Source organism: Rhinoraja longicauda, chromosome 11 (genome assembly GCF_053455715.1).
Source record: "Rhinoraja longicauda isolate Sanriku21f chromosome 11, sRhiLon1.1, whole genome shotgun sequence".
In the NCBI taxonomy this organism is placed as follows: domain Eukaryota; kingdom Metazoa; phylum Chordata; class Chondrichthyes; order Rajiformes; family Arhynchobatidae; genus Rhinoraja; species Rhinoraja longicauda.
This window is the reverse complement of record NC_135963.1, coordinates 27,350,103-27,374,280: the sequence shown is the minus strand read 5'-3', so window position 1 is coordinate 27,374,280 and position 24,178 is coordinate 27,350,103. Positions and strand designations below refer to the sequence as shown.

Genomic DNA, 24,178 nt, shown 5'->3' with positions numbered 1-24,178 from the left:
CATCTCCTGAGCTGTGACATGCTGCATGACACATGCACTGTAAAGGATCTTGCAGAGGCCAACGATGTGGCACTAAAATGTGCTCATTATTGACAAACAGTTGTGTGATGACACGAATAAATAAAAAGTTGCCTGCAGCAGAGGAAATTCGCACATTACTTCAAACCAGCAAATTTAAATGCTGGTTTTGCGTGTTTTGATTGAATTAGTTCATTCACCAGTCCATACACAAATCTATCATAAAAAGCTATCTAAAGTGGCACAACATTGCTGCACAAAATACAATATACTCCCTAATTGTTTTACCAACTTCTTATCCCAAAAGTAGCTTGCAGTTCTTTCTAATGCCTTGGACTAAAGTAATCTTTCAGGTTTTACATTTCTCTAATCAGATGCCTCTCTTCTTGCATTCCAGAATAGAAATTTTCAGCATCCTCTGTTGCTGGCCCAAACTCCATCACGAGTATGTTTTCATCATTTTTGTCAATCAATGCCTTGTCTTGTCCTTCAACCATCATGATATTGTTCATTTTAAAGAAAGTCTATTTGTTCAATATCTGTTCAATAAGAAACCAAATGGGTCTTGACCTTTGCCATGTGTAGGCTTTCAGAACAATATTCTTCCACTGATGGATAGACACAAAATGCTGGAGTAACTCAGCGGGACGAGCAGCATCTGAGAAGAGAAGGAATGAGTGATGTTTCGGAATGAGACCCTTCTTCCGACTGAGAGTCAGGGGAGTGGGAGACTACACAATGATCAAGACAATGTAGAATGGTTCGTTGTCAGTTAATGGGAAGGCGACAACGAGGCACAAACACACGTGGATGTGTTAGCGGATCTGGGTTAAAACGTGGTCCTAGAGCTGGAGAGCAGGAGGAACACAGAGGGGGAGCAGCAAGAGAGTTGTTGCAAAACCCTCGTCAGAGAGTTCAGAACCTCTTCATAGGCATACCTTGAGGAGATTTTGCAGTGGAGGAGATGAAATGTGTAGGATGGAACTGCAGATGCTGGTTTACACCAAAGATAGATGCAAAACGTTGGAGTAACTCAGCGGGACAGGCAGCATCGCTGGAGAAGGAATGGGTGACATTTTTGGTCGAGACCCTTCTTCAGACTGTCAGCAGAGAGGAAGACTGGAGATGTGGAGGGGTAAGGTGTGAAAACGACAGATCAAAGCAGATGTTGATCAATAAGATGTGGATTGATTCATTGTTAGTTGAGGCAAAGGGGTCAAGGCATGCCTTGTTATCACCTTCCCCACAGTGAGTGTATACCTCGTTGTCAATTCACTCACCTTTGAATCCCTGATCGCACTCTGGGTTCAGACGACGCCGCCGCCACCACCACCACCACCCCACACCTATTCTGCCACTGCCCCCACCGCCTCCACATCCACCACCGTTCCCGCACCACCCCACATCCACCCTCCACTCTTCTACTACCACCACCGCCGCCGCCTTTGAGGAACAAGCGCGCTCCTGCGGAAACCGCCGGCTGAGAGCAAACCCCTCGCTGCTTCGCGAGACTTTGCCCTGTCACGTCACAAAAGCGGGGGTGTACGTCAGAGGGCGGTCGATGTGGTTCCAGGACCGCGTGCACACGGGCTCGGACTTGCACCATGGTGGCAATTGTTGAGGACACTGGGCAGCTTGCAACTAAGGAATGGATGGCGAGCAAAGTAGTTAGTTGTTAATGGACGTATACAAAATAACATAATGCCCGCGAAGGAGGAGCTTGCAGTGCGACTCGATTTTGAGGATAATGGAGCTGGGAAGTTGACAAAAAATCAAACAAGAACGAATAACGCAGGTGAGGGTTTTACCTTGTTTTTGTTAAAAGTTTCTTGTAAACCTGGAGATGAAATGTAAAATGAAATTGTCCTGTAAATTGACATTGGCTCATATACAGGTGTAAATCTCGCTGTGCAAATGAAATAAACAGCTTAGTGATAAAGTTACAGAGAAAGTGCAGCTTTGGAAAAAAAAAAGTGCAAGGGCTGCAATGAAGTAGATTGGAATATCAGTCATTCATCCTTGGTATGTGAGAGGTATGTTCAAGAGTCTGGTAACAGCAGGGAAAAAGCTATTCTGGAATCTGGTGGTATGTGCTTTAAGCTTTTGTATCTTCTGCCCAACAGAAGAAGAGAGAGAATGCCTGGGATGTGACTGGTCCTTGATTATGTTGTCTTTCGTGCGGCAGCATGAAGTACAAATGTAGTTAGTCATTGGGAGGGAGGGGTGGTGGTGTTGGACTGGGTTGTGGATACAACACTTTACAATTGCGATTTTAGGCAGAGCAGTTGTCAAAAAATGCTGTGATCTATCTGGAGGTGCTTCTGGAGAAAGTAAGTCATTGGAGACAGCATTTCTTTTCTTTGCCTTGGTGGAAGTAGTGACTTTGGTGTGCTTTCTTGGCCCTAGGTGTGTGAATCAGGACAAATTGTAGTTGATATTTACACCTCAGAATTTGAAGTTCTCGACCATGTTTACCTCAGCCCTGTTGAAGCTAGACCAATTCCTTTGTTTTTCCTGATATTGAGGGACAAATTGTTGTCTTTGCATCATCATGTTGCTAACATTATCCCCTTCTTGTACACCGTCTCATTATATAGTACAATATGATAGGATAGAACTTTGTTTATCCCAGGAGGGAAATTGGTCTATCAACAGTCATAAAGCATGAAATACGTGAAATTAAAGTGACGAGTGGAAGGTCCAGGACTGGGGATGTGCAAAGATTGGGGAAGAGGAAGAGTCCGTTTACCCCATGACAGAAGAAGGGGGGGGGGGGGGGGGAGAAGGAATGGAATTGTACAGTTTGATAGCCACAGGGAAAAAGGATCTCCTGTGGCATTCTGTGCTGCATCTTGGTGAAACCAGTCTGTTGCTAAAGGTGCTCCTCGGGTTGCCCAGTGTGTCATGGAGGAGATGAGCTGTATTGTCCAAGATGCTCTGCAGTTTGAGGAGCATCCTTCCCTCCAAGACCACCTCCAATGAATCCAACTCCACTCCCAGAACGAGCCAGCCTTCCTGATGAGCTTGTTAATTATGTTGCCGTCCGCGGCCTTCACCCTGCAACTCCAGTGAAGAAGGTGATACTGGCCACCGCCGATTGATAGAACATCTGCAGTCCCCCCATTTCAGGGCACCATAATGTTTGGGACGTATGGCTCCTTAATTCAGTTATAAGAGAGCTCTCAGCACCTAGTCTTTCCTCCAGTCTTTCCATCACCTTTAGAAACTTTTAATGTTATTTGGAGTCCAGAACACACAGCAAGATAATGATTATTTAAAATCCAAAAAAAACTGGAATACAAACATTTTAACTGAGTGCCTTGCCTGTCCATTTTGGAGAGCATTTACTGTATGGATTTTAAACAACAGTCAGTGGCATTGCGGTTGTCATTTTCATAAATAATCATTATCTTGCTGTGTTCTGGACTCCAAATAACATTAAAAATAAAACTGAAAATTACAAGAATCCATTAATAATCCAGGCTAGTGATTTATAATGTGCATGGAAAACTTTGGAATGGAATCTTAAATGTGATCGTAAAGATGATGGTAACCATTACAGCATTCTGAAATCAATTTTTTTAAATACATTTAAATAATTAGCTCTGATATTATGTATCTGAAATGAGTTAGTATCTGATCATATAAAAGTGTGACATGTGCCATGAGAGATTAAACGTGTATGTGACCATATTCTAAGATTTTGTTTACTTTTATTTTAGTGATTAGAGGCAAACTTGGTTGTGACATCATACCTTGTCTGAACCATGGCAGATGTACATTCTATCCAATTGGTAATCTTGGATTCATGTGCATTTGCCCTCCTGGATTTTATGGAGATTTTTGTCAATATCGTGTAATAGGTAAGAATTTTAAATGTTGAATATCATATCTGAAATGCATTACTATTGATCTCTAATGTGAAAACCATAATATTGGTTGAATATTGCTTGAAATTTTCTTGTCTTTGTTTATTTAATTCCTGTCTTTAAAAAAATCTTTGAGATTTTGAAAAGATAGAAAATGATTTTAAACAAATTAGATTGGCATAAATTGGGGAGTTGGAAAGATAAATCCACCTGAAAAAAGAGTTCACAAAACTTGAAGCATGAGTAGGAATTTCAGTTCCTCGTTCCTCGTACCTCGTCCTCAATTAAATAATATGCTGACCCTTTTGTATACCAACCCATATCTCTTTTATATCTAATTAAAAACACCTTATAATCCACAAATTTTAGACCTATAAGTAGGCTCCTAGCTGCCCTTCAAAAGTAAATTACTTGGTTCCGTGTTGTTGAGCCACAATTCCAATTTTAATTTCATCCAAAGCAAGAAAACACCTGTCCTTTACTTGCCAGGTCGACTAAAGTATGTTTTTGAAAATCTCCTGTATAAGATCATGTGAAACATATTTTTGGGATCTCATCAAGAAAATTTGGGTTTCCCACTTTTCCCTCCCATATTATTCAAGATGGTGGTGGTGACGATGAACACAGGAAAACAACAGTGCCAAGTGCCATGGGACCTTGCCTCGCATGGTCTCTGGATGTTCTGAGGTCGGTTGTGGGAGGCATCCCAGCTGAGTGGCATTGAACGGGCTGAATCCCTCATAACTCGAGCTTAGTTTTTTCTTTAATATCTAATGTCCAAAAACTAAAATCTTCTCGGGTAATGGAAGATGAGCAAAAACAGACTGTCATTCCTTCATACCTCAAATGCCACTAACTCTGATGCCCTCAATAGCAAGAAATTTGAAGGAGCTTGGTCAAATTTGGCACAAAGCTTTTGTAATGCAAACTGCAAGATCTTGCTTATTATCTCCAACTCCAGTAAGCTGGCAGGTCTGATATCTAATGATTGTTCTGTACAGGTTTACGTGTTGTAAACCCAGGGCCTGATGGTCTGCATCCCAGGGTACTTAAGGAAGTGGCGCTATAAATCGTGGACGCATTGGTGATCATTTTCCAATGTTCTATAGATTCCTGTGGATTGGAGGGTAGCTAATGTTATCCCACTTTTTAAGAAAGGAGGGAGAGAGAAAATGGGAAATTATAGACCAGTTAGCCTGACATCAGTGGTGGGGAAAATGCTGGAGTCAATTATAAAAGAAGAAATTGCGGAACATTTGGATAGCAGTAACAGGATCATTCCAAGTCGGCATGGATTTTCAAAGAGGAAATCATGCTTGACTAATCTTCTGGAATTTTTTTGAGGATGTAACTAGGAAAAATGGACAAGGGAGAGCCAGTGGATGTAGTGTACCTAGACTTTCAGAAAGCCTTTGATAAGGTCCCACATAGGAGATTAGTGGGTAAGATTAGAACACATGGTATTGGGGGTAGGGTGCTGACATGGATCGAAAATTGGTTGGCAGATAGGAAACAGAGTAGGGATTAATGGGACGCTTTCAGAATGGTAGCAGTGACTAGTGGGGTACCGCAAGGCTCGGTGCTGGGACCGCAGCTATTTACAATATACATTAATGACTTAGATGAAAGGATTAAAAGTAACATTAGCAAATTTGCGGATGACACAAAGCTGGGTGGCAGTGTGAACTGTGAGGAGGATGCTATGAGGATGCAGGGTGACTTGGACAGATTGTGATTGGGCAGATGCATGGCAGATGAACTTTAACGTGGATAAATGTGAGGTTATCCACTTTGGTGGTAAGAACAGGAAGGCAGATTATTATCTGAATGATGTTAGGAAATATGGAAGTACAAAGAGATCTGGGTGTCCTTGTTCATCAGTCACTTAAAGTTAGCATGCAGGCACAGCAAGCAGTGAAAAAAGCTAATGGCATGTTGGCCTTTATGACAAGAGGAGTTGAATAGAGGAGCAAAGAGGTTCTTCTGCAGTTGTACAGGGCCCTAGTGAGACCACACCTGGAGTACTGTGTGCAGCTTTGGTCTCCAAATTTGAGGAAGGACATTCTTGCTATTGAGGGAGTGCAGCGTAGGTTCACTAGGTTAATTCCCAGAATGGCGGACTGTCGCATGTTGAAAGACTGGAGCGACTGGGCTTGTATACACTGTAATTTAGAAGGATGAGAGGGGATCTTATTGAAACATATAAGATTATTAAGGGATTGGACACGTTAGAGGCAGGAAACATGTTCCCAATGTTGGGGGAATCCAGGACCAGGGGCCACAGTTTAAGAATAAGGGGTAGGCCATTTAGAACTTTTTGAGTCAGAGAGTTGTAAATCTGTGGAATTCTCTGCCTCAGAAGGCAGTGGAGGCTAATTCTCTGGATGCTTTCAAGAAAGAGCTCGATAGAGCTCTTGAAGATAGCGGAGTCAGAGGGTATGGGGAGAAGGCAGGAACGGGGTACTGATTGTGAATGTTCAGCCATGATCACATTGAATGGCGGTGCTGGCTCGATGGGCCGAATGGCCTACTCCTGCACCTATTGTCTATTGTATAAACACTCAGTTTAATATTGAAACGGCTCAACAATTAGTGCAAGAGGGCAAAGTGTGTGTTAATGTGTTGACTGTGAGGTGAAGACTAGCTCCGTCATCTGCTGCACACCGCCAGTAGACCACCCAGGTGGGCGTTGGTTGGTTAGCCCAGACCTCGCTGGGTCCACGCGAGTGCTCAAGCTCGGCATACGAAGGTTCAAGATCAAAATGGTTTGGCCCTCCAAATGACCCCCCCCCCCCCCGTACGTGTCTCCTGTGTTCGGGGTTGCAGCTGGTTGAGTTGAGGGAGGGTTTGGTCATGATGAACCCACTGTGCCGGGGTTGTGCCAACAGCACTGGTTAGTCAATGTCCAAGTGTGCCGGCTTAAGACGGTCCACGGAGACAGTCTCGTGTTTGCCGCCCATGTCGATGCTGAAAGTCGTGGTGTCGTTTTGCAGTACTCTGAAGGGTCCCCCGTAAGGTGTTTGTGGTGTACAGTGGGAATCTCAGCAAAGGAAGATGTACTGGCAGTCCTGGACGTCAGGTGGGACGTACGTGGTTGTGAGACCGTGTCGGGACTGGAGAGAGCATGCCCACGTTCTCACAGAAGCGCGTCAGCATGGTTGTGGGCGGTTCTTGATGTCCAAGCGCCGCAGGGATAAAGTCTCCTGGGACCGTAAGCAAGACCGTACACCAGCCCGGCCAAGGAAGTTGCCAGGTCCTCCTTCGGAATAAGTGCGTATGTCTAGCATGACCCACGGCAATTCGTGCATCCAGTCTGGGCCCGTGAGCCGTGCCTTGAGGGATGCCTTCATGTACCGATGAAAATGTTCCACTAGACTGTTTGCTTGTGGGTGGTAGGCCGTTGTGTGGTTCAGCTTAGTGCCAAGCAGCCGGGCCCTTGCTGACCACAGCTCGGAGGTGAACTGCGCACCTCTGTCGGAGGAGATGTCTGCCGGCATGCCAAAGCGAGCGATCCAGTGGGTGGTGAGGGCACGTGCACAGGTCGCAGTGGAGGCATCCGAGAGCGGGACGGCTTCCGGCCATCTCGTGAATCTGTCCACGATGGTGAAGAATTGGGTGACACCTCCGTATGCAGGCAGCAGTTCAACAATGTTGACGTGGAGGTGTCGAAACACCGGTGTGTCAGGGCGAAGTATTGCAGTGGCACCTTGATGTGTCATTGAATCTTGGATGTTTGACAGGGGATGCACGCTCTGCCCAGTTGCCAACCTGTTTGCGCAACCTGTGCCACATCAGTGCCGTGGTTGCCCGGATGGAAGGGTGAGCTCGGCCATGAACCATGTCGAAAATCCGGCGTCGCCAGGCAGCGGGGATGATGGGTCTTGGGTGTCCAGTAGACACGTCGCAGAGGAGTGTGGTGTCAGCGGGCCCGAATCACATATCCTCCAACAGGCCTGAGATGGTGGTACGGTAGGCGAGCATCTTTTCATCCTCACGCTGGGCGGCCGCCACAGCCGTGTAGTCAACACCTGGGGCCAAAGTGTGGATGGCATTGATGGTGGTGTGGGACAATGTATCTGCGACCTGGTTGCTCTTGCCTGCGATGTGCTGGACACAAGTCGTGTACTCTGAGATGTAGGTCAGGTGGCGCTGCTGTCGAACTCACCAAGGATCAGACACTTTGGCAAAGGCAAATGTGAGTGGCTTGTGGTCGGTGAAAGCAGTGAAATCCCTGCCCTCGAGGAAGTGGTGGAAATGCCGGATGGCCAGGTAAAGAACGAGGAGCTCTTGGTCGAAAGCGCTGTATTTCTGCTCGGGGGGGGTTCTCGGGTGACGACTGAAAAAGGCGAGGGGCTGCCAGCTGCCATTGATCAGTTGTTCCAGCACTCTGCCCACAGCTGTGCCAGATGCGTCGACCTTGAGAGCTGGCTGTCGGCACGTTGGCCCGTGGATGTTCCAGCATCGTTGCCTTTGCCAGCGCCTCCTTCGAGTTGTCGAACGAACACAGTCGTGGCTGCGTTGCCCAAACAAGCTCTTTTGGCTTATTGGCCAGGGCCTTGAACAGCGTTTGCATGATCCTGGCGGCTGTTGGCACGATGCGGTGGTAGAAGTTGACCATGCCTACAAACTCTTGGTCCCTTCACAGTAGAGAGTTTGGTAAACTTGCGAATGGCCTTGACCTTGATCGGGAGCGGGACGGCTCCGTGCTGGATGATGTGGTGGCCGAGGAAGTTGATGGAAGTGAAGCTAAATTGACACTTGGCAAGGTTGATGGCCAGGCCATGCTTGTTGAGCCTCTGGCAGAGCAGCCGGAGGTGTGCGCGGTGTTCCTGGCGAGAGTGGCTGGCAACAAGGATGGCGTTGAGGTAAAACGAAGTCCAGCCCGTGGCCCAACGTGTCCATGAGCAGTTGGAAAGCTTGGGCGGCGTTCTTGAGGCCGAAAGGCAGGAACTCAAAGAGCCCGAACGGGGTGATGAGGGCTGTCTTGAGGATGTTGTCTGGGTGGTCCGGAATCTGAAGGTAGCCGCATACCAGGTTGATCTTGCAAAAAACAATGGCGCCATCCAGATTGGCCGTGAAGTCCTGGATGTGAGGGACAGGTAACCGGTCGGCTGTTGTGACATTGAGATGGCGGTCGTACCCCACAGGGTCTCCAGCCTCCAGACGCATTGTGGACAAAGTGAAGCGAAGATGCCCACGGGCTTCTGAGCGGCGCACTATGCCCATTTCCTCCATCTTGCGGAACTTGTCTTTGGCCAGTTGCAGCTTGTCGGGGGGTAACCTGCATGCGCTTGCATTGAGTGGCGGTCAGATGGTGGGGATACGGTGCTTCACCCCATGCTTGGGGCTGGCCGTTGTGAACTGGGGAGTTATGATGTCAGGGAAATCGGCCAAGATCCTGGCATACTCAGTTGCAGAAGGTCACTGAGCCAAGGTGGGGCACAGTCAACTCGGTGTGGCGCAAGGCGATCGACTCGAACGTCTCAGAATTTACGAGATGTTGTCCTTTCACGTCGACCAGCAGGGAGTGCATCTGGAGGAAGTCGGCATCCAGCAGTGGTAGTGAGACGTCGGCGATGGTAAAGGTCCACTTGAAGCAACAGGAATTGAAGTTGAGCGGGATCATGCAGACCCCATATGTTCTGATCTTGCGGTCAGGGGAGGCCCCTTCTTTCCGGAATGAGTGTCGGTGCCCGAGGGGGGCAAAACACTGACCTCTGCTCCCTTGTCAACGAGAAAACGCCACCTCGAATGACGATCCCAGGTGTAGAGCAGGTGATGTTTTTTCCCGGCTGCATTTGCCACTACCAACGGCCGGCCGATGCGTTTCCCAGATGCGTGCAGGGTGGTCGGCACCGGCAGGCCTCGGAGCCCCACCTTTGGTGGTAGTAGCACCACTTGTCCTTGCTGGCGCCTTTCGTGGCGATGTCACTGCTGCTCCTTCAGTGGAGGCTGCGACTGCCCGTATGACCTGCTGAGGCATCGCCGCCACCCGACTGATGGTGGCTCCACCCTGCTGTTTGGTCTGCCACAGCATGTCCGCACGGGCTGCCAGCCATCGGGGGTCGGTGAAATTGTCATCCGCGAGGAGATGTCCTCAGGCATCTGCTCGAGGAAGATCTGTTCGAATAGGAGGCAGGTCTTGTGTCCATCCATCAGGGCAAGCATTTCGTTCATGAGCACAGATGGTTTGCGATCGCCAAGGCGATCCATGTGCAGGAGATTTGCTGCCCTATCCTGGCGGGTGAGACCGAAAGTGTCCTTGTGGAGCATTCTGATCCCTTCGTACTTGTTGTTCGGCTGGTGGCTGGCGAAAGTAATCGATCAGGCGTCCAGCGGCGTCCTGGTCCGGTGCGCTGACCACATATAGTACTTGGTGACGTTGCCAGTTATCTGGCGGATGTGGAATTGGGCTTCGGCTTGTTCAAACCTCACTTGGGGCTGTGATGTCCAGAAGGTGGGCAGTTTGAGTGAAACTGTGCTCTGCTGATCTGGGTTGTCTCCTCCAGGCATGATGAAATCCAAAAGAGGCCGTTTTGGATCGTCGGAGTCACCACTGTAGAGGTTCACGTGTTGTATAAACACAGTTTAATATTTAAACGATACAGCTCAACAATTAGTATGAGGGCAAAGTGTGTATTAACGTGTTGATTGTGAAGTGAAGACTAGCTCCGTCGTCCGCTGCACACCGCCAGCAGACCACCCAAGTCGGCGTTGATTGGTCGGCCCAGATCACGTCAGGTCCACGCGAGAGCTCGATGAACGACGGTTCGAGACCAATATGGCTCGTCCCGCCACAATTCCATATTAATTTTTATAATTACTCATTTTGCATCCTACTAGCAGATTATGGGTATGCATCTGAGTGAGGCCTGTTTATCATCCTTTTGTTACCAACTGGCATCATAAATGAACAGACACAATAACCCAATGTGTCTCCCAGATTCTAATCAATTTTTCCACAAGATCTTTGGTATAAAACAGAGGCAACAGTTTTATATTGCGGCAGCTTTATAAATGTAATAATTTTTAAGCTGATAAGTTTTAAGTTGATAAGTTGAAATGTAATACAAATTATGTTCACAGCTAAGCAACACACTGAAAAAGAAGCTTGTAGAGCTGCCTCACATCTCCAGTGACCCAGATTTGATCCTTACCATCATGTCTCACTGTATTGGTTTCCCCTGGATACTCCAATTTCCTCTCTCATCCCAAAGACATGTGGGGTGCGTGGGACTTTGGCCTCTAAGTTGCTTCTTGTGTGTAGCTGAATGGTAAAATCTGTGGGAGTTGATGGAAATGTGGAGAGAGTAAAATAGGCTCAGTCATTGATAGTCAATGCAGACGATGAGCCAAAGGGCCTGCTACTGTGCACTTTGACTTTTATAGTATTTCCATGTTGAAGAACGTTATTTTAGTATGAACCCTTAACAATATTGATCATGCCCTTCACTTAAATGTAAGGTAAATTGTTGAAATGGGTAGTTAAAGGTGTGGTTGTGAAATGTAGACAAAGATCACGTTGGAAAAGTGGTTGCATGCACCCCAAGATCTGGATTCTAATTGTGAACAGGTGTTAGTTGAATATTTCATCATTTCAGTCCGCAGAAAAAAAATAAGATGGTGCTTTTAATGAATGAGTATACAGTAATGGAAGGATATTGAGAAACATGAAGGAATGGACTCGAGAGTCGTGTGTCATGTGTAATGCATATGAACTGAAACAATGAAATTCTCATATGCAGCTTCACAGGCTCATTAGATGCAACCACAAAAATAAGTCAACAATAAATTATCAGTTATTCTCAGTTCAGTTTAGTTTATTGTCATGTGTACGTAGACCATTTAATGCAAAAATCAAAATGTGTGGAGCAACCAGAGCCGTGTAAAGTCCGTGTGGGTTTGGTGCTGACCTAGGATTGTGCAAGGTTAATCAAGAAACTTTAGTCCATGCTGACCAGCGATCACCCCATACGCCAGCGGTATCCAACACTAGGGACAATTTATAATTTTACCAAAGCCAATTACCTACAAACATGCATGTCTTTGCAGTGTGGGAGGAAATCGGAGCACCCAGAGAAAGCCCATGCGGTCACAGGGAGAACGTACAAACTCTGTACAGTCAGCCCCCTTGGTCAGGATCAAATTTGGGTGCCTTGCTCTGTAAAGCAGCAACTCTACTGCTAAGCAACTGTGCAGCCCGTCAACCTGTGCTAACCTGATGGTTGATTGATTGGAGGAAGCTGTTCTTGAACTGGAGGTAATGGTTCTTGGATCTTGTACCACCATCGCGATGGTAGCAGCAAGAAGAGAGCATGAGAAGGTGGTGTGTGTTATTGATGATATTAGCTGCTGCCTTAAGGCAGCATTTCCTGTAACCATCCCTACGATGGTCGGGAGGTCAGTACCCCTGAAGGCAATGTCCATCACTTTCTGTGGCCTCCGATCCTGAACATTTCCATTTCCAAACCAGGCCATGTTGCAACCAGTCAGTACGCTCCCCATTGTATTTTCCTAGGCGTTCTATCGAGTATTTGATATCCACAAAGCACGGTAGAGGCTCTCTTTGTGATTCCATCAATATACTGTGCCCAGGAATGCTCCTCTGAGATGTGTACTTTAAGTTATTAACTTCACTGCCACCCCACCAATTTAGATAGGTGCATGGTCCCTATGCTTTTCCATCCTGACATGGTCAGTCAGCTTCTTAGTCTTGCTAAATTGAGAAGAAGATGGTTGTTCTGGCAGCACTAACCTAGATTATTGATTTCCCTCCTGTACTCTGACTTCTACCCATTATTTATCCATCGATGGTGGTTCTGTTAGTGAATTTAAAGATGGCGTTGAAACTGTGTCGAACTGCGCAGTTACAGGTATATAATGAGTAAAGCAGCAGCCTCTGTGCTGATGGTCGGTGAGGAGGAATTATTGTTGTCAGTCCGAACTGGTTGATGTCCACCCAATGAGAGAGTGGGTCCAGGTCATGACTGAGGCAGGACTTAATTTGCTTCATACCAACTTCTTAAAGCACTTCATCACAATGGACGTGTGTGACACTAGTCAGTGATCGTTGAGGAATGGCACCAATATTATGGATGTCCTTTAAATGCAGGTGGGGTTCTCGGGCCAAAGTAGTGAAATGTTGAAAATGCCATGAAAACACCAACCAATTGGTCCGTGCAGTTTTTGAGAATACTAGACCAAGTGGACCCATTATGCCCAAACCTGCATTGGTGCATCTCCCTCTCCTCCCCCTTCCCCCCACCCTTATCCCACCTCCCCCCCCCTCCCTAGGAGATAGATTAAAAATGTGCATAACTTTAAAATGTGAATAACTTAAAAAATATAACACTGATTTCAATGAAACGTCTTCCATTAATAATAATAATAATATAATAATATATTCCTTTATTTGTCCCACACCAGGGAAATTTGCAGTGTTACAGCAGCAAAGTGGATAGCAAGAGACATTCATTATAAATAAAGATAAGGATAATTGTCATTTACTGTGATTTTTTTACTGTTACTGTTAACTGGTCTGTGACTGGTCTGCTGGGAGTAGCACTGGTTGTGCAGTGGGAAGGAAGGGCCTCCGATATCCCTCCTTCACACACTTGGGGTGAAGGAGTCTGTCACTGAAGGAGCTACTCAGTGCAGTGACAGTGTCCTGCATGGGGTGGGAGTCATTGTCCAGCAGCAATGTTATCTTTGCCATCATCCTCTTCTCTCCCACCACCTGTACTGAGTCGAGGGGGCAACCCAAAGGTTAGCACCAAAATTAGCAACAAAAGGACGACGGTGAGTAAGGTGGGCCTAAAATTGTTGCGGTATCGTGTACCATTTTGGCTGTAGTTCAGAAACAAACGAACAAACGAGAATTTTAGTATATGGATGAGGTTGGGTAGCTTTTTTGACTGCCTTGTTTTGACTACACGATTTAATGAACAGACTTATTATTTCTGTGGTTCAATTAATGTAAAAATTTATTATGAATATGCAAAGGAAGTACATATACTTTTGCGGGGACTTTATTGCTTAATTTTTTTTCTCTGCAATTTTGCACAACAGGTTGAATAGATTAGAATCAAAAAGGAATGAATTATGCATGACATGTGAAGGTGCAATTTTATGGTCTTTTGATATCGATGTCACCTTACATTTTTCTCTTTCCAAGCAGAACCATTTACCGTAATTTCACTTCTTGGAGTTATTGCTATACCGATACTCATCCTTGCTTTATGCTTTGCCATTTGCTGCATGTACAACAGAGAAAGGTATGAGATAATTCCCAGTTATGTGAAATAATTTTCTGCCACAATGTAAGAAATCACTGGAAATATAAATAAGGAGTGAATAACATTTTGTAATTCTCCCATTCTCCTTGCCGATCTTTTAGACTACATCATCAAGCTTATAAAAATGGCTCTGAGTTTTGTTTTAATCCATTTCGAGTTCCTTGTATCCCACGTTCTCTACGCTCTCCATTGACTGACAGTTATCAGGTAGTGACTCTGAGAAATATTTCCTTAAATATAGTTTGTTTAATTTGTTTTAATAGTTTTAATTACTTTTAAAATTTCCAAGTTTTAAATTACAATCATCCTTTTTAATCGATAATGGTTGTGGTAATTTGTATTGATTGACTTTGGAAATAGAAAATAGAGTTAATTTCTTGGAGACCTAAGGCTAATGAGCTGATGCCTTGCCATTTCCAATGGTTTTTAGTAATGATTTTGAGTCTGTGGGCCAATGGAAATGTAAATGGGTTTTTTAATGTTTGTAGTTTCATTAGCTATGATGCCAACTTTGACCATCTGATAACCACTTTAATGGAATTTATTTAGCTCTGGGGAAATTGAAACTAAAGTTAATTTTGTATTTTTAAATACAGATGTGATCTAGTATTTAATTTCAAGGAACAACATTCAATTAACTTAATGGAATACGTGAAACCCTTTTGAAGGAAACTAGTTCAGAGTATTTCTCCCTGAACAACATTCAATTAACTTAATAGAATACGTGAAACCATTTTGAAGAAAACTAGTTCAGAGTATTTCTCCTTGAAATACTTGAGTGGGCGAGTTGGGCCAAAGGACCTGTTTCCACATTGTATAACTCTATGACTTGCAGGGTTGTATGTTCTCATTAAACTTGCACTTCTCAGATTATTTTTGTTAGAATCAAGATGTGCTTAAAAATAGAACTTATTTTCTATCTTGTCATGATTTACAATAAAGGAATCCAAAATGGTTTTGTGTATATTTGTTCAGTGGGAAGAATGTGCCGTGTGGAATAAAGTTGGCTGCAGTCTCACCTGAGTTGGGAGGTTGATCAAGTCACATTCCAAGTTGTGAATACAGATGCCTATATTGCTCAATTTACTGGATGAGCTGTTTAATCAAAGATGCACAAACTTACTTGCATTGATGCCAAAAGATTCCACATGTTTATTCTAGCATGAGAGTTGATCTTAGTGATTTTGTTAATATTCTCCTCTGCCTCATCTGAGGATCCTTTTCCCTCCATTCCCTGCATTTCCATGTGCTTATCTAAAAGTCTCTTAAATGCCACTTGTATCAGCCTCCACCCCAACCATCTTCATTGGGTTTCCATTTCTAAGAACTTGCAGTGCACAAATTATCACAATTTATGCAATATAAGGGTCATTTTACATAAAATATCCCCTTGGCTATGTAGAACTTTGATCACTGTGATCGTGAAGTAAGTGCAGTTCTGTCTGTTTTATGATTTCCACACTTTGTTTTCTGATGTCAAAATCTTTCAATCCAATTGCACTGCCCATTGTGATAAGTGAGTATTGCATTTAGTTTTTACAAGCCGGGCGTGGACCCGATGTGTCCAAAACTCTCCTGCGGGCCCAGCAACCCTTCCCCAACTGACGATCCATGGACCCGTTGTCGGCCAGGGAGTGTCGTGGACGGGCGAGGGGAAGAGGAAGGGGAGAGGGAGCCACTTGCCTCGGGCCCGCGCAGCCATCACGTCGACCAGAGCGAGCCGTGGACCCTTTGGGTGGAAACCTCTCGTGCAGCAGCAGCTTGGCGACGGCCATCTTGTTTGACCCTCTGCCTCCGCGTTGCACCACGGCCGGCAGTCCTCCCGGCTGTGGGGGGGGGGGGGGGGGTGCATTTATTAAAGTTTATTAAGTTAATTGTTTTTAAAATGTAACAAAACTTGATCAACTGAGACCGCAGGGAATTGGTGAGTATGTTGGGCGTAAAATTATTGCACTATCATGTACCATTTTGGCTGTATTTCGGGAACAGACAAGTGTAAAAACAAATATATGATTATATATACTCTCCCCCCACGCTCCCTCTGCCCCACCCCCACGCTCCCTCTCCCCACTCCCACCCCCACGCTCCCTCTCCCGCTCCACCCCCACGCTCCCTCTCCCGCTCCACCCCCACACTCCCTCTCCCCACCCCCACGCTCCCTCTCCTCTCCCACCTCCACGTTCCCCTTCCACTCCCCCTCCCTCTTGCCTCCTCCCCTCCCTTCCTCCCATCGTACCGATTCGTGCACCCGTTAGTGAGCGGGGAGCGTCCCCCGGGGCCATGATGGTGGCAGCAACCCTACCGATCCGTGGACCCATTGGCGGCGAAAGCCACTTACCTGTGCCCTATGAGTGCAGAGCTGATCGCCGGCGAGCGGCGGGGAACAGATGCGAAGGATAATGGCGGATAATGGCGGATCCTACCTATGCAAGCACCCGGGTCCTGGCCCGTGCATTGAGTGCTGGTCGTCAGCGAATGACGGAGAGCGGAGTGGCAGCGCTGATCGATGGCGGGCGACGGCCATCTTGTTAGACCTGCCGCCGCCTGTGGCGCCATGCTGCACCACGGGAGGAAGGTCAGACGCGAGGCATGCTGGCACTGGAGGTGGTCCTCCTGCTGGTCCTCGGGTGGGCAACGCATTTCTTAAAGTCGTGCGGGTCCCAAATGCTAGCTCAGGTATTCATCTTGGTTGGTGTGCACGAATTGGTCTGAAGGGCCTGTTTGCATGATCCATGACTCTGTGAAGATGGTTTACTCTGAAACTTGGGTCTTAAATCTTAGTACAGGAAATACTAAAGATGAAACAGTTGCTGAGATTGACTGGAAAAATACATTGAGAAAGTAGGTATATTGCAAAAAAGACCTTGAAGGCATCATAAGGGCATTTGGTCAGGTACTAGGATAGGAAGGAGTAGAGGGATACAGACAATGGAGGGGAGGGGGTAGGGAAGAGGGGAGGGGAGGGTGCTGCACCAATGCAGGAGAGGTTTGGGCCCAAAGGGTCCACTTGGTCTAGTAGCGCTGCAAGAGCAGTAAGGTAGCATCTCTACGACTGTGCCACCGTGTCGCCCTTTGGCCCACCAATTATTGCCACATCTCAACTCCTGGCAAAACTATAGTAACATTTGCTCTCTCTCTCCATGAGGAACTCAGCTGCACAACTGAGGGAAGTCTTGATCCCAATGAGTGATAACGGGGAAGAGCAAGAGTCAAGCAATGGCCACATGAATTGTGTGCAAGTACAGTGCCCTCCATAATGTTTGGGACAAAGACCCATCATTTATTTATTTGCCTCTGTACTCCACAATTTGAGATTTGTAATAGAAAAAAATCACATGTGGTTAAAGTGCATTGTCAGATTTTAATAAAGGCCATTTTTATACATTTTGGTTTCACCATGTAGAAATTACAGCAGTAATATAGTAATACATAGTCCCCCCATTTCAGGGCACCATAATGTTTGGAACACATGGCTTCACAGGCATTTGTAATTGCTCAGGTGTGTTTAATTGCCTCCTAAATGCAGGCATAAGAGCGCTCTCATGGGTAGATTATCGCAAAAGGATTCAAAGAGAAAGCTCACCAAATTACCTCAGGATCTAAGGATTGCAATAATTGTTGCTGGCATCAAATAAATGAACTGCTGCTTGCATCCTCTGGCATCTTTTCAATGTTACAAGGTCATGGAAAGATTTATTTAATGATCAAATCTTGGAAATCGCCTGCGCTGAGGGATGGAACGAAGAATTGCACTGCACATTGCAGTACATGTTCCCAGTTATTGTGGATTTGGAGATTTCCTCATCTCTTTCTCCTGAAATAACATCAAAATAACTCCAGTTTTACCTGTTGAAAGGGGTAAAGCTTTGAAACACTTCAAGTGTAATATAAAGCTTCCTAAACATGTTCCAGAAGGATTACAACAGAAAATGCTGGAAATGCTCAGCAAGTTAGGCTGCATCTGTGGAAACACAAATTGTTAATCTGCTTTGTCTGTTTCAGAACTGGCCATTCCTGCGAAAGTCGTTTGCTCATAATATTGGTTTAGTTTGTTCCTTCCATTAGCACAGCCTAATCAATTGGGCACAGCCTAATCAATTGGACATATCCCACTACCCAGAAACCATTTTGCAACATTTATATTCCCTTGTTTCTCATTCTTTAGCTGCTCATTCATTACTTTCTCATTTAATAGCCTCAACTTTTCTCCTTATACCTCCTCCTGCTCCTGTTAACCCATTGACCAGATGAGCAATGTAACTTATCTCCATAGCAACCCTGCTACACTTTACCAAAGGTATTCTCAATGCATTGTCCATCCTCTGCAATCAAAGCTAACTTATTTTCTCTCCAGTTCAAATGAAGTCTTTGATCTGAAACATTAACTGTGATTTAATTTTTACAGGCACTCCGATACTGTTTTGTATTTAAAATTGTAAACATTTCATAATATTTATTTGAGATTTCGAGCATCTGCAGCTTTTCTTCCATTTCCATTTCCTGGCTAGGAATACATTTGTGTTAACCAGCAACTTTGTGTGTTGTTTAAATACAGAGGGATGAATACATGAAAATCTTACATAGAACCATAGAAACTAGGTGCAGGAGGAGGCCATTCAGCCCTTCGAGCCAGCACCACCATTCATTATGATCATGGCTGATCATCCACAATCAGTAACCTGTGCCCAACTTCTCCCTATATCCCTTGATTCCACTAGCCCCCAGAGTTCCATCTAACTCTCTTAGATTCATCCAGTGATTTGGCCTCCACTGCCCTCTGTGGCAAAGAATTCCACAAATTCACAACTCTCTGGGTGAAAAAGTTCCTTCTCATCTCCGTTTTAAATGGCCTCCCCTTTATTCTAAGACTGGCCCCTGGCTATGGACTTCTCCCCCCAACATTGCGAATATTTTTCCTGCATCTACCTTGTCCAGTCCTTTTATAATTTTATATGTCTCTATAAGATCCCCTCTTATTCTTCTAAACTTCAGTGAATACAAGCCGTCTTTTCAATCTTTCCTCATATGACAGTCCTGCCATCCCAGGGATCAATCTCGTGAACCTACGCTGCACTGCCTCAATTACAAGGATGTCCTTCCTCAAATTGGGAGACCAAAACTGGACACAATAATCCAGATGTGGTCTTACCAGGGCCCTCTACAACTGCAGAAGAACCTCTTTACACCTATACTGAAATACTCTCGTTATGAAGGCCAGCATGCCATTGCTTTCTTCACTGCCTGCTGTACCTGCCCGCCAACCTTCAGTGACTGGTGTACAAGGACACCCAGGTCTCGCTGCAATTTCCCTTACCTAACCGGACACCATTGAGATAATAATCTGCCTCCTTGTTTTTGCCGCCAAAGTGGATAACCTCACATTTATCTACATTATACTGCATCTGCCCACTCACTCAACCTGTCCAGGTCACCTTGCAACCTCCTAACATCCTCTTCGCAGTTCACACTGCCACCCAGCTTTGTGTCATCTGAAAACTTGCTAGTGTTACTTCTAATTCCTTCATCCAAGTAATTAATATATATGGTAAACAGTTGCGGCCCCAACACCGAGCCTTGCGGCTCTCCACTCGCCACTGCCTGCCATTCTGAAAAGGACCCGTTTACTCTTACTCTTTGCTTCCTGTCTGTCAACCAATTCTCTATCCATGTCAACACTCTACCCCCAATACCATGTGCTCTAATTTTGCTCACCAATCTCCTATGTGGGACCTTATCAAAGGCTTTCTGAAAATCTAGGTACACTACATTCACTGGCTCCCCTTCATTCATTTTACTTGTCACATTCTCAAAAAATTCCAGAAGATTAGTCAAGCATGATTTCCTTTTCATAAATCCATGCTGACTTGGACTTATCTTTTTACTGCTAACCAAATGCACCGTTATTACCTCTTTAATAATTGACTCCAGCATCTTCCCCACCATCGATGTCAGGCTAACTGGTCTGCAATTCCCCGTTTTCTGTCTCGCTCCTTTCTTGAAAAGTGGGATAACATTAGCTATCCTCCAATCCGCAGGAACTGATCCTGAACCTATAGAACATTGGAAAATGATCACCAATGCGTCCACTGTTTCTAGAGCTACCTCCCTGTGTACCCTGGGATGCAGACCTTTGAAAGTTTCCCAATCCTCTGGCTTCCTGCTACTCTTTGCTGTGTTATACATCTTTCCTTTTAGTTTTATTCCATCCTGAACTTCCCTTGTCAGCCACGGTTGCCTCCTGCTCCCCTTAGAATCTTTCTTCCACTTTGGAATGAAATGATCCTGCATCTTCCGGATTATGCCCAGAAATTCCTGCCATTGCTATTCCACCGTCATTCCTGTATTCTTGTATAAATTTGGTTGAAGAAGGCAAAGCTGCTCCAATGGAAGTCCTTTAGACACTTCTGAATCATAAATCATAACAGGAGCAGGTGGAAAGTGCTGTGTCATAATGTTTAGAAAATTAGTATAATTATAATTGAATGAAAATCAAGCTGGACATCTATCAATTTTGTAGTTTAGCACAAATTAAGTCTGCATTTATATAAAATTGTATTCAATTATATGAATTGTATACAAGGGTAACCTTTAATTCCAGTTATGTTGCCAAATCCCATTTAATGGTGGAAAACGTGTTTCACAGGACAGATGTGAGAAAAAAGACTATGAACATAGTGGCGAACCTGAAAACTCGGACTTCATTCTGTGTTCTCCAGTAAATGTGCCTTGTGAATACTATCCTGAATTGAATGGTATGTCACCACATTCCAGGTGCTTTATGTACTATTCATATGGTTTTATCTCACAATTAGATTTACTGTAATTGGTGAGGGTATTTGCTATTTGTTTTCTTTTTAACTCTTTGTGCTGGTCAGTATTGTACAGCATTGCAAGGATTTCTGCAGATTGTTATTTCCTGTTCAAAAAAATAAATCAAATTATTTTAAATTGCAAATTATTTGATTGCTGATTTTAATAAATGTTCCACTTACCAAAATTATCTCACCGTAAAATATTGTGTATCCCCATGAAATTGGTGTTTTCTGTGCACAGAATACGCATTGAATATATCATTTTTTTTCATTATTTTTAGCTGGCCCAAATGTATCCATTGTCTTAATCTGAGTACTTTCAGAACGATTGATTTCTTCATAACTGCTGATGTTCAACGATAAGAAAGTTGAGATTTGGTATCGTGGGAAATTCTTAATTTTCCCCTTTTAAATTATCAACAAGGAATATTCAGTTTAAAAAAAAATCTCTGAGCAAAAGTTGAGAGAAGAATGATGTCCAAATTGAATTATTGAATGGTCTTGAAGAAACTAATTTACGTCAAAAGTATTTAAATTTACTAATCTTGATTAATTTATCCTCCAGTTGCTGTGTAAATTATTGATAAATTATTTCGGGTTCAAACAAGCTACAATCATCTTCGACACAATTGATTAGTTAAAATTCACAGTGTATGAGGTTGAACATGAATATTTAATAATTTAAGGCCCCCCTCGGTCATGGCTGACCATGGGTGATGCATCCTGGTTGTTGGCTGCTTGCTCCAAACCTCGGCTGGAGCAGCGTCGATGTGTGGTCGGATGCAAGCCTGGGCGGTGTCACATGAAGGACAGGCTGTTGCCCATGCTGCACGTTCCCCCATTCCATGTCGCTGATCGATCCAAAGGAACAGCAGAGCCATTACAGTTTTGCACCAGCGCCGTCGCAGGAGCTGCCAGAACAAGGTTGCAGACAACGACGAACTGCCTTAGGGACTCCAACTCTGGATTTTTCTTGAGGTTTACTCCTGGAGCCTTTTCCATGACTGGATATGACCACAAGGCAGTGGAGGTTTTAGATCAGTTTTCCCTCTCCTAGATGGACTGCCTTCCCAGGCTGACGAGCCTCATCTGCCCGAGACTCGCGGGGACAGGAGCGTCTACCTTCCCGTCTATAGCACCTGCCCACTGCAGCCTTCATCCACCTTCCCAGCCGCTGTGTCGCTCCACTAGAGTCAGCCATCATCCTCTGCCTGTTTCACTGTTGAGGGCTTGGTTGGATTGCTCTTTGACATTAACCTCCCCCTTGACCTTACCGCCATGGGTAACCCTACCAAGAGCGAGCATAGTTAATAATTGTGCTTAAAGATAAATTTTCTTATAAACAGGTGGTTGAATGTTAAACCATGAAAAAACCCCAGAAAATGCCAGGAAGTCTCAGAAGGTCAGATAACAATTTTAAGCGAGAATGTCCCACCATGCACAAGAGTGACATTACATATGCTGCCTTTGCTCTCTTTAATCTCAGGATGCACAATTATGTGACACAAAGCCACACCTTTTATTAAGATTGTGTAGCCAAAATTGCAGTTCTAACCTCTGACACTATTTTAAAGTGCACTGATAAGCGATTTCCTGTACGTTTAAGTAAACGTTTTTGTAGATGAATCCAGGTCAGAGACTGGGTATCCCATACAGTGAATGAGTCGCCTCCAAATAACCTCAAAGCCATTCCAATATCTACTGGGCATAAATTACTCGCCAATTGCCAGCTCCAACAATTGATGAAGTGGCTACAAAATGCACTGCAATTACTTGTCTCAGCCATTTGGGCAACACAGACCAAACGTGTGACATTTGCACCAGGAATAATGACAATAGTAGGTAAATGGGAAAACTACGTTTCTCTCGAAGCAACATTCTTGTGACTTGGCATTATATTGTTGATTCTTTGTTGTCACTGGTCTAAATCCTGGAACCCCACCCAGCAATAGTGTGAGTGCACCACACAGAACGATTACATAAAGGTGGCTTATTTCTACTTTCTTAAGGGCAATTAGCGTTGAGTAATAATTGCTGGCTTTGGTTCCTCTACTTTTTCCCTTTTTGTGAATATACCAAATCCTCTCTAAAGGTCTCTTCCTTTACATAGCTTATGTTTGCATACTCCTGGTCCTTTTTTGGCCAATTAAAAAGTTTTACTTTCAACATTGTCTTCTCTTTTCTGCTGCCAAACTAAGTATGATGCAGTGAATGTGGTTCCCCAAATGTTCTGCTGACACCCAGCCTCATCACTAGCAGCCTGGGTACAATCTTGACCTCAGTGCTATCTGTGTGAAGCTTTCACTTCCTCTCCAAGACCACGTGGGTTTTGCACAGGTGTTTTGCTTTCCTTCCCTATCCCAAAGATGTACTGTGAAGCTAATTGGTTACTGTAGGTTATTCTTAGCATAGGTTAATGGCAGAAAGAATAAATGAGGAATTGATTGGCATGTTTGGGTGAGAACAAGCGGCAGGGAAATAAGGAGAAGGGTGATTGGAAATAATGGGATTGATTCTTTGGACGCCAGCATTGCCTCTGAGTCATTTATCAGTTTATGCTTGTAAATACGAGATTCTTTAATGTGTCTTTCTCTTATGATGGTTATAATTTCTAATTCCCACTCTCCCTTCTTCTGTGAAGACTGATCCAAAGTACTAATTTAGAACTATGTACATCATCTGTCTCTACATAGTGTTGCGTATTACTGAATGAGGTGTTACTGAGTTTTTGGTACAATGAAGCTACAGGGCATTCTCGCTACTGAGCTTTCAGTCGCCGCCTGAAACTTCACCACCCCACTCTAACTGCGCTAGAAGATATTGGAAAAATCTGGTTGACAGGCTTAGGGGATTTTAACTTTCCCAATATTGATTGGGACTGTAATTGGGCAAATGGTTTAGACAGGGCAGAATTTATCAAATGTGTTCAGGAAAGTTTCCTCAGGCAATATGTGGAGGGCCATGCATGGGAGAGAGCAACGCTTAACATTGTCTTAGGAAAATGGGAGGGGCAAATAGATGAAATGTTCGTGGATGAGCTTTTTGGGACCAGCGACCACTGTACTATTATGTTTAAATTAGTTATGGATAGAGTCAGGGCAGGCTCACTAGATAAAATTCTAAATTGGGGCAAGGCTGACTTTGAATGTGTTAGACAGGAACTTGCTCAAGTTGATTAATCAGG

The 24,178-nt window shown here is 44.6% G+C and overlaps 1 protein-coding gene across 1 annotated transcript in view; it reads left to right on the top strand.

The window, feature by feature from the left end:
- The first annotated feature begins 1,610 nt into the window (after positions 1–1,610).
- The window catches only part of LOC144598216 (uncharacterized), a 78,079-nt gene continuing 55,511 nt past the window's right edge, over positions 1,611–24,178 (top strand). Inside the window, exons 1-2 of the mRNA XM_078408100.1 lie at positions 1,611–1,813; positions 3,741–3,881. Of these exons, the coding sequence (XP_078264226.1) occupies positions 1,720–1,813; positions 3,741–3,881 (235 nt within the window). The 5' untranslated portion in view covers positions 1,611–1,719. The remainder of the gene's footprint in view (positions 1,814–3,740; positions 3,882–24,178) is intronic.